Source organism: Danio rerio, chromosome 10 (assembly GCF_049306965.1).
Source record: "Danio rerio strain Tuebingen ecotype United States chromosome 10, GRCz12tu, whole genome shotgun sequence".
Classification (NCBI taxonomy): domain Eukaryota; kingdom Metazoa; phylum Chordata; class Actinopteri; order Cypriniformes; family Danionidae; genus Danio; species Danio rerio.
In genome coordinates this window covers 10,498,116-10,517,726 of record NC_133185.1, presented here as the reverse complement: position 1 = coordinate 10,517,726, position 19,611 = coordinate 10,498,116, and the positions used below count along the sequence as shown (strand labels likewise).

Genomic DNA, 19,611 nt, shown 5'->3' with positions numbered 1-19,611 from the left:
CCAGCACTGACTCAGCGGAGGAGTCATTTGCTGGCCCATTACGTAGTAGGTCTGCCCGCTGGTCAGCCCGCGTTTTGGGTATAGGTGCCTGCTATGACCGATCCCCGCTGGTGATCCCCATATGCTTTTCCGCCACGGTTAAGTTCCCCCCCTGGGCGGACCCGTGCTTTCCCTATCTGCTAACCACCTTCTTATGCGCACTCCCCCTTTTCAGGGTTAGTCCATATGTAATTCCATTGTTCCCCCTATTGGGTGCGGATGGTCTCCGCAGCGTCCTCCCTACTGGGATGGCACGCTTCCCAACGTACTGTCGTGTATTCCTAGAATTATCTAGACGCTAGCGACTCCCAAAAAAGATACCTATTCCGTAAAACTTCTTTTGAAGTAGGATAAGTTAGGGCCAAGGGCACGTTGGAGGACCACGCCTCTCGTGATCTGGGTGCGTCACGCTTGCCTGACCGCTCTCTCATGGTGGGTGTTGGTAAGGTGCAGTCATTATGGCGCTTTCAATGGGCTCCCAATGCGTGGATTTTACAATCAAATCCACTTATAGTGCTGGAGTTCCCCCCGAAGGGGAACGTTCGAGGTTACTAAAGTAACCCTTCGTTCCCCGAGGAGGGGAACGGAAGCACTATACTCCGTCGCCATAATGACTGTCCCTTAGCTGTTAAAAGTCTCTTCAGCTTAAAAAGGATAGCGTCTGCTGGCGCCAGGTGAGCTTATATACTCAGTTGATTGCTTATGCCGCTCACCTGCGCAGGCTTGCGCTGCCAATTCATTCTTAATTGGCCCGTTCAATACTCTTTCAGACGAGTAGCTTCTGAACCGAACCTCCCAATGCGTGGATTTTACAATCAAATCCACTTATAGTGCTTCCGTTCCCCTCCTCGGGGAACGAAGGGTTACTTTAGTAACCTCGAACGTTTCACGCTATTATGGTTACTGCTCTAAAATATCCTCTTTTTAAATGTCTAAGGTAAAAAACGAAAACTTTCCCCCTTTGAACACATTATATTTTGTTTATTTTATTTTTAGATTCGTTTTAATTTAATCATTTAACCAGGAATGTACCATTGAGATACAATATCTCTTCTACCAGGAAATCTTGGTCAAGACAGGTAGCATAAGACAAAGGCATAAAACATACATATCACAACACATAGACACACACAAAAACAGTATAAACCATAATCAATTGTTAAAACATATGCACTGTTCTAAATTGACAATCTTTAAAAAATTTTTTTAAAATAGCAATAGATGGTACAGATTTCATATGTATTATATTTTGAAGCTCATGCCTTACAAATGGAGAAAGCAGATCAACCTAACTGTGTGAAAAAAATGAAAAATTGAATGGCATCTTAAGTAGGAGTATATCTGCTGATCTGGTAGTATAAGTATTTGAACAGTACTCCAACAAACTAGATATGTAATGTGGTAATTTACCAACTAAAGCTTTAAAAAAAAAAAAAAAAAAAAAAAAGATGTTTTTATGTTCATGTCAGAACAGTAAACATGTCAGGCTAAATAATACAAATGATTTATTGACTTTGCTGTTTTCATTTGTTTTAAAAGCACTGATTATTTACAATTTAAAACAGCATCTTTGGATATCTCTTTTGCTGGAGATACTATTGTCCTAAAATACAAAAACAAATCTTATATATACTGCAGGAACAATATTGCAATCAAATTTGGTGGTTTTAAAACCTTGATTTTACCAAACCACGGTATACCTTAAAAACAGTTATCGTCCCATGCCTACTTTAAAGCAAATATTTTAAAATCTAAATTGTTTAAAAAAGGTATAATTTAAATTAAATTTTTTTTAAATGTATTTAGATTTTTATTTAATGTTTTATTTTATTTTATTTCTGTTATGTGTTTTTACTGTAATGTATATTTTATTATAATGGAAAAAGGATCTTTATAAAATGATATAAATTTGATCTGGTTTTGCCATGAAATAGCCAGAAAAGCTGAAATGGTAATAAATCCAAAACTTTCTCTCTCATACCAATCCTTATTATTGAAAATAATCACATCAAAACTTCTGACATGTTTGAATTGTAAAATTGTGTTTAATTATCTGAAATAAACCATCTATCTGACTGTTTCATTAAATAATTTAGTGTAAATAATGAGTTACATTTGCAGATATTATTATTGCATAGTTCTTGACAATGCTTAATTTTCAAACCCTGGCTGCGTCCATACACACAAGCTACAAAAATAAACACTGACCGCACAACCTCCATCACCAAAGGAGCTTTGATCTGCTGTGGCTAAATATGTACTCAAAAGACACTTTTTTTTATTGTCCGCGTTTCATCTGTTGAAAGACTGCACTGCGGTTCACTGCAGCTAGTTTTCCCTGAAGAAAAAGAGATGCTTGTCTGCGATTGTCCACTTTTTTTCTTCTGGTTCGAGTCAGTTGCTGGCTAACAGTGATGCTTATGTTATGATAATGCACTCATTTAAATGTGCATGTGAGACTGATTTGTTCTAATGTGCTGCCAAGCGATTGCTGCAGTACTGTTTTCTGAAAATGTACTGATAAAAGTTTTTTATTTTTTATCATTTATGATACATATACATATGTTGCTATATATTTATTCATTATTTAGTCATTAACTCAAAAAAATTACTATTATTTTTGTGAACTGAAATAAAACTGTAATACATTTTTAATATATTAAAACTATTAAAACTGAAACAAATATTAAACCCTAATATAAGTTAAGACATTAAAAACGTAATAAAGTTATGAAATGTAAAACAGGGCTGCATAATGTTGCAAAAATCTGACATTTTGATGCTTTGTTTTGCTGCGATATATATTGTGATATAAATCTATTTTTTATCAGATGATTTGAATGGATCTATTTAGAAAGATATTATACATTTAAATCGACTGAGCAAAAATACACGATTGAAAAGACTTTTTCTATGTTTTGCATCTGCATAAAGTGGAGTAAATTACAAGCATATATATAAATATATATATGTGTGTGTGTGTGTGTGTGTGTGTGTGTGTGTGTGTGTGTGTGTGTGTGTGTGTGTGTGTGTGTGTGTGTGTGTGTGTGTGTGTGTGTGTGTGTGTGTTTGTGTGTGTGTGTGTGTGTGTGTGTGTGTATGTATGTATATATAAATATATATATCTCAGCATTACTCAACAAAAATAAAAATGACAAACAATACTTTATGGTTTTCTGAAGAGTCTAACAGTATTCAAATATAGAAATTAAACAATTAAATGTAAAATAACATGGTTATTGCATAACTAATTTTATGCAATAAAATCTTTGTTTTAAACTTTATCTAATAATTTAATCCTGCAATGCAACTATTGTGGATACACACACTGTGATATTCATGCTCAAACAATATATTGTTCAGCTCTAATGTAAAACATAAAAATCTTTTTGACAAAAAATGTAGATATTTTTAAATAATAATTTTAATGCTATAAAAGCAGATTTGGGCAAAAAATACATTGAAATGTATTTTAAAATAAAATACCAAATACCTCCATGTTAAGTGTATCAAAATAAACTACAAAACAGCAGACACAAAATGTATCCAAAAATTATTGTATTTTGACTTTTTAGTCAAACAAAAATTGAATTAAACAATATTGGTTGACAACAGCTTTTCTCTGAGCAAGTCAGCTTCTCTGCGCCTCATTGTACATGAGGAGGTATTCATAAAAATTTAACTTGTGTTTCTTTTTTTATTTTAGTATAGATTTTGTACAAATTTCATGCAGAAAGTATTTATTGTTTTAAAGATGATCTTTGTAATCACTGTAAAAAATATTTAATGCAGATAGGAAAATAGTTCTGCATCTCTCTCTATATCTTTTTATTATAAAAAAAATTGTGAAAAATGTTTAAAAATATTTTAAAAGGGTAATGTATGAAAAAGTAATCACAATTTTTTTTTGTTCACAAACAGTTAAACAGACCATCTACAGCACAAGAATGAGAGATGAAACTCCTCATTCATTACTTTAACTTTCACTCTCTTTTGTGGATAAGGAAAGATGTTGTGCGCACAGACATCCATAGCCTACAATATAATTAATTTTGTTTGTGAAGCACAAAGATTTGTTTCAAAACTATTTCTAAATTCAGTTCTAATTTCCAGCAAACGAATAAATGAACAATAATATCTAAGTGTGGTCAGACAACCGAGTTATATCCAAATACACATGCAGTTGGACAAATCCAAGCTTGTTTTTAATAAAACAAATATAAATATGCATATAATAAAAAATACTACTACTGCTAATAACACTATACAAAAGCAAACGTCCAGCTGAAACTAGCAAACAGCAATTGTGTCGCGCATTGTGCTGGGCCCCTTAACTTTCACGTTCTCTTTCGCTCTTTTGTGGATAAGGAGACGGTGCTGTACGCACAGACATCCATTAGCCTACACAATTAATCTTTGTTATGTGCAAATATTAGTTTCAAAACTATTTCTAAGTTCAGTTTTAATTTCCAGCAAACTAATAAATGAAAAAATAATAGCGAAGTGTGGTCAAACAACAAAGTTATATCCCAATACATATGCTATGCCTCATATGATCTAACACCTGACAGGTGGTCAAATCTAAGCTTGTTTTTTATAAAACAATAATAAATATGCAAATAATAAACAATAATGCTAATAATATTTAACATTACACAAAAGCATGAATGTCCCCCCCCCCCCAATGAAGAAGGCATGGAGGCAGTGGTTTTTATATTTATGTATGAAATAATAATTATTGGAATATTTTCATCCTTTAATTATTTTTTATTTGTAAAGATATTTGTGTATTGCTGTACATCATGTATGTATTAAGCAATAAGCGAGGCGCACAGCTAAATCGTTCTGCACTGGACTTTAGACCTGCTTTAAGCTGGCCTATTGCACAGTCTACTTTAGTTCCTCAAAAAAACAACGCGCCAGATATGCGCCTTAACACACCTCTTTTTTAAAACCAGAATTCCTATGGACGCACAAATGAGCGCAAATGTTTTTGCTATTTAAATAGCGTGACGCAAAACTACAAAATGACACTTGCGTCGAGCTGAAACTAGCAAATATAATTTTCGTTGCGCCTTGTGCTGCATTGTGCCGGGTGTATGATAGCATGTAAATAAAACTCAAAAAGGAATTATTTGTATATATAAAACCCTTTTGTACCCATAGGCAAACAGTAATTAATGGTATATATGGGGAAGAATTAAATGATACTTTATATAAAATAGTATTAAAAAAAATCTAATTTGTGCTTGTGAAACATTATCTGTGCTATAAAGCTGCTATTTTACTTGTTTAAATGGGTAAGCTTTAGGTTTTAAATGACCAACACACTAATATGCGTTTATGTGGGAGTAATTATCACATCACATCACATTGTGGTTTCTTGTTTACCAATTCTCTTCTGTGATTACGTATTTGCATGTGACCCACAAGAGACCCAACAGCCCTGCAGTGTTTTGAAAAAAAATGAAACCTTGCCGAACACCCAAAAAACAGACCTGCTCTATTTATATTCATCATGTGTAATTAATGAAAACCTGCCAGCAACCAGCTTCCCTAATTAGACACTTCGGACAGGCTGTGGTGACGGGGCGATCAGTAGCGGTGACCCACACACACACACATATAAAAGACCCCAGACACAAACCCCATTAAAGCACACTGTCCTGCCAGCAGGTCAAGTCTCCGTTTAACGGATCTGTTCTTAATGGAGCAACATTCCCTTCCTCCACTTCCTGTCTTCCCCTTCCTCTCTCAGTCAGAGCTGTTGCATCAGCAGTTGAGTGATAGACACATTTCCTGCCTTCGCTTTTTCCTCAAATGTGTGAATGTGTGTGGTAAAATTTGCTTTGCATTGCGGTATGTCCGAACACACACACACTCACACACTCGGGTCACTGCAGTGGGAGCTGTAATTGATCTCTGGTTTACATGAAAAGAGCAGGCGGATTGGAAGTGTGTGGCTTGAATTAATTGAACGGATTACGGAGTCTTCCCCCACATCAAACTGGATTACATTAAAGCAAGCATCTGCGCGTTTATGTGCCACCTCATAAACATGCTTGTAAAGGCATTGTGGGGATGGGAGCAGCTGTGGACATGTGATACTAAAATACATAACCGCTAGATTCCTGGCCAGTACTGTATGTGTCAGCACTTTTTGACATTTGAGATTTGTTATGAAATAACCACAACCTAATGACATTTAGTACAAATGAAAATGACGTATCAACAATAATACGGTAATTAAATGGCATTACTCTCTTAATATATGTTATATTATATAGTTTTTTAATTATTAAATTAAATTATATAATATAGTTTGATATGAATATCCCACATTTCTGACAATTAACCTTATTCATGGAGACTTTTAATTCTGAATAAGCCTGGATCTGGCTGCCAGTATAGTTATAGAGTACACCAAAATAAAATTGCCATGTTTAATATCTTGTTTATTCAAATCAATGTTCAATGCTGCATGGTTGAGATTCATTATAAAGTGGGTATTAAGGTTATTATAGTTAACGAAAACGAACGAAAAAAATTAAAATAGATCTAACTGAAACTGTATTGTGTACATGCAAAACTAACTGAAACGAACTAAAATTATAGCAAAAACCTCCTTTGTTTTTGTATTTAGTAATGTACTGTATTTCATACATAAACCTACTGTATGCCTTTCAGAAGTAAATCTGTTTACACCAATGACTGTAAAAAATATGGACGACGCGACAGCCCTTTTTCCCATTGAATGCCTTGAGGGCAAAACGCCTGCTTGACGGGCACAAACTGTCGCAAAAGACTGCTGAAATTGGAGCCTTGGCATGCGCAGAAGGATTGTCTGATGGAGCCAGAGGAGGAGCCGCGAAAATGAGCAGAGTCGAGCTTCCAATCAAACGCTTTATGTAAAATCAACCACGCCCCCCGAACTTCTCAGCATGCGTTTGCTGTCATATAAACACAAATGGATGTAATAACGTTAACAAATATGAGGATTTTATATATTAAATCGCGCCAGCTCCGGACCGCAGCGCATAACCTACTCGCGGCGTCGCAGGCTGATTCCGGCTCGCATGCGGCAGCGCCGGCTCGCTCGGCCGCCGCATCTGGCTCGATTGACTCGGGCTGGAATCGGGTAGTGAGTCCAGGCATCCGAAGTAGGTCCAGCAGAGGTAGTCAGTCTGAGCTCTAAGGGATAAGTCTCCGGCAGGCAAGAATCTAGCCGGAACTGTGTTTTGCTATCTGGGTGGTTAGGCGTGTATCAGCAAACTAATAAAGCCCGAAAAAAGCCCTAAACTTAGCGAATAAACAGTGTTCCACCACGATCATGTATGTCAGAAACTATAGTTTACTGCTGAACTCATTTTGTCATGGTAAAATAACACAGAAATCGAATAATAACATTTCAGTCTCCTGCCGAAGCTCAGACGCGCTGCTTTGAGAAACTGTCAATCACAACTGTCAATAACGATGACACGCCCAGCACTAAATTACTGCTAAAAACAAACTGTTTACAAAAATGAAGATCTGCACCTATTTCAGCACAATAACTAGTGCCTTAATCGACCAAAACCATCTTTCGGGACATTTTATTGCAAGTGTAATAATTTTTTTTATTTGGGCTCAAGTCTCCTTCATTAACACGGAGGAGGCGGGCTTTATGACTTGTACTGCAGCCAGCCCCCAGGGGGCGATCTAACGGCCGAGACCTTCACTCAAACGCAGGCTTGCGGCACACTTGGTTTACACTCAAAAAACATTTTTCTTTACTTGTTCAATCTACTTAATTAAATTGAGCTGAATAACACAATTCTTGAGATTTCATTGGGACAACTTAATTTTTTATGTTCAATCTACATAAATTTGTAAAAAGTGTTAAGGTAGCTCAATCAATTTGTGGTGGGACAGCATGAATGAATTGTGCGGAACCCTGCATTTTTTACAGTGTAATTTGAGCTGTCAGGTGTTTGACTTGTACGGCACCCCAGAGTCTGTAATCCTGATGCCATTGGCAAATCAAGCCAGTCCTGCTCCTGTGAAAAAAAATTGAGAGTGGACATGAGAGCAGCATAGTAGCAGCTTTAAATATGACCTGAGAAGAAACTTAAAAGTATTAATATAACACATTTGTGCCCAATAATGGGTTTTATTTTTGTATTAGTAATTGCTAGTAACGAATCGTTCTTTCTAACCGGATCTTCTACTGTAAGTGAACCGGTTGAATGAGTAAGCCAAATTAAACTATTATTTGTATGGAACTTTCAACAGTCTTGGAATTTAGCTTTTGATATGGTCAAATCCTTTGTTTCTTTCTTCTAATCAACAGCTTTTCTGTTTATATGGTCTATATGTATCTCATGATGTAACAGTTATTTATTTGTACTTGCCTAACTTCTACTCTGTATTTGGCTTTACAATATTCTTTATTTCTTTATTTTTTTATTATTTTTATTATTACAAAGCAAGCTTTTAACTTGTGTCATTATAGAACAAGTCTACCTGGGTGGGGGGTGGTGATTTGGGGTTTTATGATATGGTCTTTCGCTCTATGCTGTCTATATTAAACAAAAACTAAAATAATAAAAACAATTGTTCACAATAAAAAGTTAGCCAAATTGAACTGATCATTTGAAACAATTTGCGTCTTCAGTAACCATTCATCTACAAACTACTTACTGTATTATAACAAGCCTGATACCCCCCTCTGACTCGAAATAAATCAATTTCCTGAGTTATTCAGATATTAGAACAGTACACAGAGATCAGATTTGAGAACCGGCGAACTGATAATACTGCACGTGCGTGATTCAGCAGGTAACCCTAACACAAACAGTACATGGCAGCCTGCTGTGACTGAACTAAACTTGAGCAACTGCAGCGCGAGTAAACTGAGGGCTCAAATGAGAGGATCTTTTTTAAGATAATATTTATTCTGATCATTTTGAATCTTGCATCTAACAAAAATCCTTTTTACAAAAAAAAACTAAAACTAATACTGAAACTTATAAAAACCCAGCCACTTAGTCGCAGATTGGAGTGCCCTGATTACACAGTGCATCAAATCATTTCCAAATGTTAAATGTAGTTGTAAACATGTTCAATTAGTTTAAACTGAAAACAAAGTGATCTGAATGAGTTTCATAAAGTTGTCATTCTGCATTGTGGTAAAAGGTTTTTCCAGCCAAAACAAACACATAGAAATCATCATTCCTTCTGTTTTAAACTGGTCAAAAGTAACAAGTTTGGTACCAATTAGTACAGAAATTTTTAAGAACGCACGTTTAGGAATGCACTCAACATTGCTCAAATGTTAGAGACAAATGAACCTATTGGTACCGAATTTTATACTTTTGGCAATCCCGTTTTAACCTAATTTATATTCTAGTTTGAAAAAAGTTTAACTAGTCTAAACTGAAATCAAACTGATCTAAGCAAGAACTATTTCAAAACTACTATAAAGCCATTATTGCAAATAAGTCAGAGTCATTTGTTTTTACACTTTTACCCTCTGACCTCTGCAGAAGCTGACGGAGGAGAAGTATGAGGTACAGCAGTGTATTCCTGAGGCCGCCATCTTAGTCTGCACCACAACAGAACCCAAGCTCACGCTGAAGGTGACGCTCACCTCTCCGCAGTTTAAAGACGACTGTGAGACCGAGGAGCAAGGTTTGCGGTTTCTGTCTTTTCTTTTTTTTTCTTAGCAGGAGGTGAGGGGAGGGATGGATGAACGTGTCTGTGTGTGCATTTTTTAGTGGTGGTCCATTAGTAGAGCAAGCTTTAATCTCCTTTTTTTAACTCTGCATTCAGAACTCTCTCAGGGACATTCAGACAAAGCTCACATACACACACCACTGGACTCATCTCATAGTCAAAACACACACACACAGAAAGAAAGCTGATTCAGCAGCAGGTTGAATGGTCTGCGGTCTGTCAGACTCTTGACCCGCAGGGCCGCTAACGGGACGAGTGTAAAAGAGTGGACACAAAGAGATAAAAGACACACAACTCCCTCAAAGAAAACAAGAAATGCTGTTTGCTAATGAAATGGGACGTTACAGGGTGATACCGAATATTTAGTCTTGAACAAGGTAGAGCAGGACTGTTTTTGCGTTATGTCATCCATATTGCTATCGGCCTGCACAGAAAGAGCAGCCCAGTGCATTTTGGGTGTAATTCCATTGGCATGTGGCTGGTGTTTTCATGTCTTTCATCTCTGTTAGAGGGATACCCGATCATTAGGAAGAGTGCTGTCATTATTAGGCATACAGGATATATTGGTGACCATATTAGTTCTGGCTAGTAATTGTTTATTTTTACTGTTGTCTTTATTGGCCCAGTATAGTAAAGCAGATAAAATATGGATTTTACATTTTGCACGTCGAACACAGAAGAATCACCCTTTACAAATGTTAAGGGTAGTGGACAAGACAAGATGTTGGCAGTGTGGGAGTTCATCACTAAGGAAAAAAAGAGGATATTTTACGATTACAATTTGCTAATGGTTTTGCTGTAGTTAAGGTTTTAAATTAAAAATCCATTTACAGCGGGATGTACAGAGTGTAGAAATTTTCTGTGGATCTTGTCTATCTAATCTGATCTTTAATTTGTATTTTATGTTGAGCTTAAGTCAGGTGATTGGCTGGGCCATTCTGCAACTTGATTTTTTTCCTCTGAAAGCATTTGAGAGTTTCCTTGGCTGTATTTTGGATCATTGTCTTGCTAAAATTTCCCTCCTGTATTCATCGTAATCATCCTGGGAATGTAGATGTTGAACTGAGGCAGCTAATATTCATTTACAATAAGGAAGGGCAGAGGGTTGTTGAAGAATTACTGAGATTTCAGCTGCTGTCTGGGCTTTCACTGCCTTTTTACACCCCTCTTTCTTCATGTGTTTAATACTTTTCCCCTGTGTCATTTCATTATATTGCACACAACTTAATTTGTAAGCTAATTAGATTTGTTTTCTTTGCATATATGGATTTCTTTGGTTGTTGCCAACATTCAGGAAAAATTTCAAGTCAACAGCACCTTTAGAAATATGTTTTCTGAGAAAAATGGCGACATATTTTTCCCCACTGTATATTAATTGGCCTCTTCCCCTCTTTTCAACTCTATGTATAGTTGAAGGCATTCTTATTACCCTTCCTGTGAAATTGTAAGTTTTTCAACACACTTGTAAACAAACTGTAATAGTCGAATTTCGAACAATTTCTAATTCTTAATTATTTTGTCTTTTCTATGACATCACAGTGCACACTATTTCACTAAATATATTACAAGATACTAGTATTCAGCTTAAAGTGGAATTTAAAATCTTAACTAGGTTATTTAGGTTAACTTGGGAAATTAGCACTGCAGTGGTTCGTTCTGTAGCCAATTGGGAAAAAAATTAAAATATTATAGTATAGATAGATAGATAGATAGATAGATAGATAGATAGATAGATAGATAGATAGATAGATAGATAGATAGATAGATAGATAGATAGATAGATAGATAGATAGATAGATAGATAGATAGATAGATAGAATATTTATATATAATGTAAACGAGCTAATAATATTGACCTTTGAAATTGTAAGACTTAAAAAAAAGAGATATAAATCTACTTTTATTCCAGCAAAACTAAAAGGATTAAAACTTCTGCCCAATCCCAATTCTACCCCTTAGCCCTTACCCTTACCCCTACTACCCCTCTTTGTGCGTTCATGTGAAGGGGTGTCCCAATTATCTTTAGGTTAAAGGTGTTGGGCTTAGGGGAAGGGTTAGATAGCCCTTGAAATGGAGATTTCTTAGGAGCAAACTCGAAACCAAGGGGTAAGAACATTTCCCAGAATACACCAGCCACAACGGCAAAATGGCTGCACACTAAAATCGGGATGATGCCCAAGTTAGTATTTTTTGTCATTTTTATGAAATTTTACAACAAACAAGCACATGTTTTAATACATTCATAACCGCGTTCGTGTTTTACTGTCATGCTTTAAAAAAACGCTAAATTTCAGTATCTATAATCCATAATAATAACTTTTGTATAGTTGTCCCACAACATTATCACTCGATGACACTCGAATACCCTTATGAAATAAGTCTAGTAGCTGAGAATGACCTTTTTATCTTTTTTTACCTTTTTTTGAGAATGACCTCTGCTATAAGGTTAATATTGTTTTCATGTGTTTATGAATATGGCCACAGTGTAAATGCACAGTACATGATCTTATTGCCACATTATATTGATATAGTAACACCATCGTCGATCTCATATAAAGCAAGAGATTGCGATGACATATGATGATGTGTGCAGGTGCTGTAGTGCTGTCCCTTATCTAAATTTGAAGCCCCTCCCCTTCACACTCTGTTTCGAGGGTCAAGGGAAATGGGTAGGGGTATAAAATAGAATTGGGACTGGGCCTTTCTCTAGAAGAAGAGAAAAAGGGAAAATCTCTAAACATTTCTTTGCTCTTTTAAAAAGCACTTGGGAAAATTATAAAATTAAAACAATTTAGACAAGAGGGCTATAAATGTTGCCTTCAGGGGAATAGGCTATCACTATCTGAATATAAGAGGTTACCAGTATTGGCTAACCTTTCCATATTAGTGCATACCTAGTCAATATTTTCTCACTTTCTTGTCATTTTAAGCACTCTGCAAAACAGAGTAGTCCATACTGTGAAAGTCAGTGGGGTGCAAAGTTACATTGGACCTTGATGACTGCAATTGCATTGACAAAGTGGCACTTTTTGGATTACTGTAGTTTCTTTGCATTCCACAGAAGAAGGCAAGTCATACAGGTTTAGAACGACATAAAGGTGAGTGAATAGCAGAATTGTACCGTATGTTGTTTTTGTTATGGTGAATTATCTCTAGTTCACTCTTGCTCAGGTTTTAAAGTCTCTTTTGATATGCATCAAGTCTGATAGCAATTAGAGTTGGTTATTGCTGATGGAGAAGCACTTGAGCGCTAAGCACATGAGTAGAGTCAGGGTGGCAGTCTGTTATTAGAGTTTTTGGTGCCATGACCCGTGACTGACCGTTTTGACAGCTGAATTGGTTTGTATCTTAAAAGGATGGCATTTAGGCAATAACAATTAGAGCTGCGATGATGTAAAATGTGTTTATTTCGCTGTCTTTCCTTCATACACACACCTTTTGCCTCACACACACACCCTTGTACATTCTGTGGCTCTATGCAGATATGCAAATGCTTTGCCAGTGATTTGGAAGGCTGCAGATCTTTGTATATGCTTGAGTGCGCGTCTGTGGCAGTAGCAAGACTCAATACTGGAGAGGGTGTAAATGTGCTATTATATGGGTCACTATGCAGATTTCTGAAGAATTCTAAAAATAATTTGTCCTTAAATAGATAAAAATGGAAGAGGAAAATCAATCTCAGGAAGTAAATGTTGCCCGTAAAAGACGTGAATGCAAGAAAAGTTTTTTGATGTAATGTGTGGTAGAAATCTGCACGGGACAATTTTTTAATCCCACTCCAGCCCACTCCTGCAAGGTTTTATACTGCACCCAACCTCTCCGCCTTATTTTAGCTTTTGTTTACTCAACCCGCCCAGTTTTCTACCCGACCCAACCATTTCTGCTAAATTTAGATCTGGTTTCCAAAATCTCACGTTTAAATTGGGCACTACCAAAAGAGAGAAATAACAGACAAAACTGTATGTTGTGCAAGGATTGTAGGCTAAATGTCAGTTTTGGCCCTTTGTGGGGCCAAAACTGACATTTAGCCTACAATCCTTGCACAGCATAAATGCGCTGTAAACCTGAAAAAGTATGAGTAAATCACAGATATGCTGTTCCAAATTAACGTCGGCACTCAGGAGTGCTATATTGTTAGACTGCCCGCTCCTGTTCAAATTACACCAGAATAACCGACCACTACTGTGTTTTATCCAACAATTTATGGAGCTGCTCCTTTGAGGAGCTTTTAGCCGAATTCAGTACTGAACTGGGATTTTGGAAGTTCTCCTTTGTCAAATGCTAGCTATATATATTTTTATAATTCTCTAGAACATAATTAACATTAAACTGTAAGCACTTCTCTCTTTTTGTCGTGTCCTTTGGAAGCCTAAATAAAGAAATAGAACAAGCTCTGTGGAAACAGCAGCATTTGGATGGCATCATTTATAGCACCTCTGGCCACATCCTTTTGCTGCGCAGGGTGTATCCACATGATAAAAGCATGTAACCGGAAGCCCTTGTGATCTCACTAGCCCTGATGTATTTTTCAGCTCAGCTCAGACAACAGACAGAAATAAAGGAAGAAGATCTCACATAGGTGATGAAGTAAATCTGAAGTAAATTGCTGTAATTTATTACACACATGCACTGTTTTAAAACATTTTAAACTCACTCTTGATCACATTTGATGATGATTAATGATCCTAGCAAACTGAAGATACCTTTTATTCCCTGTTGCTTTGCGCACGTCCTGTCTTGTTGATATGATTATGCACATGACTACCCGGACATGTTATTACGCAGATGTTAATCAATATTGGTGGGCGGGGGGACCGCACTCCTATGTCAAGTTGCGGTAAGCCTGATAACTGCTCCAATTGATCCACAGTTTTAATTGTTGTTAAATTGAAAAAAAAAATGACTGGGTGTGTTTATATCACCCTAATATGACGGTCTAAATATTATATCTACACGTATGTCTGTCCAAACTGCTTGAAAAGTAGATTTTTCACCACCAAAACCAGTGAAAAAAAGTGAATATTCATAAGCGTACTGACCCGTGAGGGTCATACTGAACGGTTTAATGTTATATTGAGTATTGTGACGTCTGTAATTCCTACTGGCCTACGATAATAACCTACCTTTAAATGTAAATACAACTATGGGCTATATGCACAGCTAGTGTTTTTCTACCAATGATAAACTTCCAATGAAAGCTTTATATTATGATTTTCGTAAGGTTCCTTTTACAGCATCGATGTTGTAATGTAATTACAATAGATCCAGTTAAATAGACTTAAGCATCTATTCGGTTGTTAAATCATAAAAAGAGATGAAAGACCGTTTAAATGCAGGCACTGTCATTAGCAGCAGGCTAGCGCAGAAATTCCATTGAAAATACTAAAGTAAAATGAATTTTCAAATTTCAACGACATGGCGGGAAAAAAAATTATTTAATGCAGTGCTTCTTGTTTGGTATGATATCCACTTTATATCATATCTCAGCCAAGCAGTGAAGATCACTCTTTTTTTTTTTTTAAAGAACTCAGATCTTAAACGCTGTGATTTTGTATGGGATTACAATTAACCAGAAGCCATGAAAATGGCGAACTGAATTTAAAAGTCTGTGTGCATATACCCCATTATTTTAGGGGAAAACAACACTAAATTACTGTGTGCTTCTGTATTATTTAAGTTGATGTTTTTTTTTTGTTTTTTTTTTACGAGCACAAGAACTAGACTCCTATACATTTGGGACAGTTTATGGATGCGTGGAAAATTTTATTTCTATTTAAATTGGGTGGAGTATCCCCTTAAAGCCAATTTGCCTTAATCTCCCTCTCTCTGACACACAAGCACTTATTTTCTGGTTGCTTTGCTCCCTACGCCATCCTCTTTGATGTAGATTGTTAGCAGCGGGAGAGAGAAATGAAAGAATGTATCCGGACTAGGGAATCAATAGTGGTGGCAGCACACACAGCTCATCCATCCAGCAGAGGTGTCAGATGTGGACACTGGCCCTGGAGTGAGGGATGACGGATGAGAGGAGGAGCGATTGCTTGTAGATCTCGACAGGAGAACCTCGTATTTTCTCTGAGCGGGTCAAGGGCCCTGTCCTGTTGAGAAACGGCTCAATCTCAGGACCGGCTGGGATGGCCAGAACTCATAAGCTTAGATACACACACACACACACACATGAATGAAATGACACTGACAATCACATATAACAGTATGATATAAAAAATAAAAAAAAAACATTTTATATAGTTATATATTATTCCATGAATCAAAAAGATAAAAAAAAGAAACATTGCCATTCTTTCAAATTAATATAAGTAAAAAACCTCCCGCATGTATTTAGATCATCAATATTTTATATTGTTGTATTATTCAGTTCTGTTTACAAAAATTCAGTTTTTTTATTTCTAGTATTTTTGACAGTAATTTGTCCACTAATGTTGATTTAAGGAAATCACTGTATTAGATTGTTTTAAACTGTAGTACAATATTAAGGATTACAAGGTCATTTTAATGTCAGAAAGCAAAAATGGGAATATTCCTAAAAGTAGGCTTTATTTTATTTATTTTTTTTACTTTTATATTTTAACGTTTACAATTGTACATTTATTTTATTTTAAATTGTATGCAAATGTCAAATAGTCAAGCAGGAAAAATATGTAATACATATTTTACATTAGTGAGCACAATAAAGAAGAGGATAAATGTTTATTTTTTCAATAAAACATATATTTTTGGTTAACTGTTTTATTTAGTTTAGTTTTTATTTTCAAATTTTCAAATTGCTTTTATTTGGTCTTTTTTTCTTGTCTATTAATTAATTTATTTATTTCGTTCATTATTTATTATTATTTATATTGTTATTTTTTCTTCTCTTATTTCTTTCTTTCGTTCTTTCTTTCTTTCTTTCTTTCTTTCATTCATTATTTATTTATTTATTTATTTTGCCAATTATTACTTTAATTAGTTATATCGTTTTTTCTATATTTCTCTCATTGTTTTTTTCTATATTGTTTCTTCCTTTATTTCATTTTTTTATTTTCTATTTGTCTTTTTTGGTACTTTTTAAAGTTCGTTATTCTTTCTTTCTTTTGTTTGTAATTTCTTTATTTTTTATTTCTTTATTTAGTTCTTTCTTTCATTCTTCCTTTATTTATTTATTTTGTTTAGTTATTTCTTTATATCTTTATTCTTTCTTTCATTCTTTCTTCCTTTATTTATTTATTTTGTTTAGTTATTTCTTTATATCTTTATTCTTTCTTTCTTTATTTATTTTGCTCATTATTTCTTTATTCTTTCTTTATTTTGTTTGTTATTTCTTTATTCTTTCTTTCTTATTTGTTATTTCTTATTATTTATTTCTTTTCTTTCTTTTTTTATTTATTTCTTTCTTATTTTTTCTTTTTAGTTCTTTCGTTGACTTTCTTTCATTATATCTTTCGTTTGTTCTTTCTTTCTGTCTTTCTTTCTTTTTTTCTTTCTTTCTTTCTTTTGCTTATTATTATTTCTTTATTCTTATTTATTTCTTTTGTTTTTCATTATTTTGCATATTAAGTCTTTTTTTCTTTATTCTTTTATTTTTCTTTCTTAGTTCTTTCTTTGACTTTCTTTTTCTTTCATTCTTTTTTGTTTGTTATTTCTTTCTTTCTTTCTTTTGCTTATTATTTCTTTATTCTTTCTTTCTTCATTTTGTTTGTTTTTTCTTTTTTATTTCGATATTATTATTTTCTTATTTATTTATTATTTAGTTTTTTCATTCTTTATTTCACTTGTTATTTCTTTATTCTTTCTTTTTTTATTTTGTTGGTTATTTCTTTTTTAATTTTTTTATTATTTACTTATTTATTTATTTATTCAGTTTTTTTGTTCTTTATTTCACTTGATATTTCTTTTTTTATTTATTCTTTCTTTTTTTCATTTGTTACCTTATTTTTTATTTAGTTCTTTCCTTATTTAATTCTTTCTTTCTTTCTGTCTTTTATTCTTTCTGTAGTTTTTCTATATTTCTGTTGAAGTTGAATAATGGTTAAATGGTTGAGGATTTTTAAAGTGGAATCCTGTACCTTACTTTTTTATATAATAATTTGCAAAGCTCTAAATATATGAATAGATGGATTGACTGATAGATCTAAATTGCTATTTTCCTGAGAGTTTAAGTCATACTTTATGGCCACTTGTGCCGGTATGCTGCAGATTTGTAGGATTCAATTATGGATGCACAAAAACATTCATCTCGGTTTTTTGAATGTTTGGACGTTTGTGAGGTGATAAACGATGGATTGATGTTGATTTTTGTGGTCTCTCTCTGTGTGTGTGTTATTGATTAGAGGGCGGTCTAAAGCTTTCGATCACTCTGACAGATCTTCCTCTTTCCTCATCGTCAGCTGGGCTGCTCTGATTAAAACCCAGAGAAGAATTATGAAAGACTAATGGTTCGGTTATCGTCATGTAATCTCCTCGTGATTAATACCCCGAACACCTGCAGACCTTGTCCTGGATTTACACTGCGGCAGCTTTTGTTTTCTTTTATCTCTTTGTTTGTCTGTTGGAGGAACACAATACGATGCTAACGCACTGTAGATTCTCACATACTGAGCCTATGGAAGGAAAAACGACTAGCTAGTTGAGCCTTATGTATTGTTTGGGTGGGAGAGATGAAGAATAATGTTCTGACAACTCAGATGCGAGTGTGTGTTGTGTGCGAGTGATCTCTTCTCTTGTTGTGACTGGCCTATAACAATACCCACTGCATGTCTTCATTATTCCAGTGTCAATCCAAGCACAAACTGGCACTGATTCGCTGAAGTTGTTAGCTTGTGTCACTGCTTTTGACAAAAAAAAAAAAAAAAAAAAAAACCTAACCAGGCACGATGCAGGGAATTAGGTAAATATACTTCTGCTCTTGATAAAATACTGAGTGAAGAGATTAAGAACATTTGTCCGCCGAAGCATTTTGTCTGAAGCAAGTTGTTTTTAATATTAGTGCTGTATTTTATTTTGCAATACTTTATATTTTGGTTCAAAAGTTTGGCATCAGATTTAAAGACAAATTTAAAGTAGTATTTGTATTCACAGGAATAACTCATTTTAAATGCGTTCAAATCGAAAACATATTTTTGAAATGTCTTTATTTTTAAAAACATTATTTTAAATGAATGTTTTTGTTATTGTATTTTTACTCTTTTTGTTTTCCTCAGACTAACTGAGCAGTAAAACACATAAAAAAAACTTGCAGACTTCAAACTTTTAAGCCATAAGTCAAGTGTGTTTGTGTCACTAGGAATAAAAATCTAAAATAAAATCATAGAATTTTAAATAAAGGTGCTTCAGTCCCTTGTGGCAACTCCTGATAATTCAGGGACTAAGCCAAAGGTAAGTAAATAAATGTATTTTAAATTAAATAAACTTTAGGTCTTTCTAATTTTATAGGTGATACAGTATATCTATATGTCATTAATAATTAATTTAATTATAATGTATATGTATAGATATTACAAAAGTAAATACAAATTTGAAGGGAAAAAGGTACAGTTTAAGTGAAAGTTACACACTATTATTAAATATATAAAAACTATTAAAGTTGCAGTAGGTGATCTTCAAAAATGCTAACCGTTGGCATAATAGCTTTGAAAACACAGTCCCTCCTCTGCCATCCAAAGCCACACCTCCTGAAATCACCCAGTGACATCACTTGCAGAAGAAGTGCACCAAGGAGGAGTTGGAGCTCAATCTTCCCCTTGCTGGAGCTCAGCTTTGCCCATGTGGCTCTGCAGTGAGTACCATTAGGGTAAATATGACAGCAGACAACCTGCTAGATCATGTTTTTAGTTAGTTAGAAAACTTCATAGTACTTTATGA

At 34.7% G+C, this 19,611-nt stretch overlaps 1 protein-coding gene across 16 annotated transcripts in view; it reads left to right on the top strand.

The window, feature by feature from the left end:
• Nucleotides 1-19,611, top strand: part of strbp (spermatid perinuclear RNA binding protein) — a 192,272-nt gene that overhangs the window by 127,661 nt on the left and 45,000 nt on the right. For all 16 annotated transcript variants that reach the window (XM_021479265.3, XM_073914466.1, XM_073914464.1 and 13 more), the window contains exon 6: nucleotides 9,564-9,708. In XM_021479265.3, coding sequence (XP_021334940.1) covers nucleotides 9,564-9,708 — 145 coding nt within the window. The remainder of the gene's footprint in view (nucleotides 1-9,563; nucleotides 9,709-19,611) is intronic.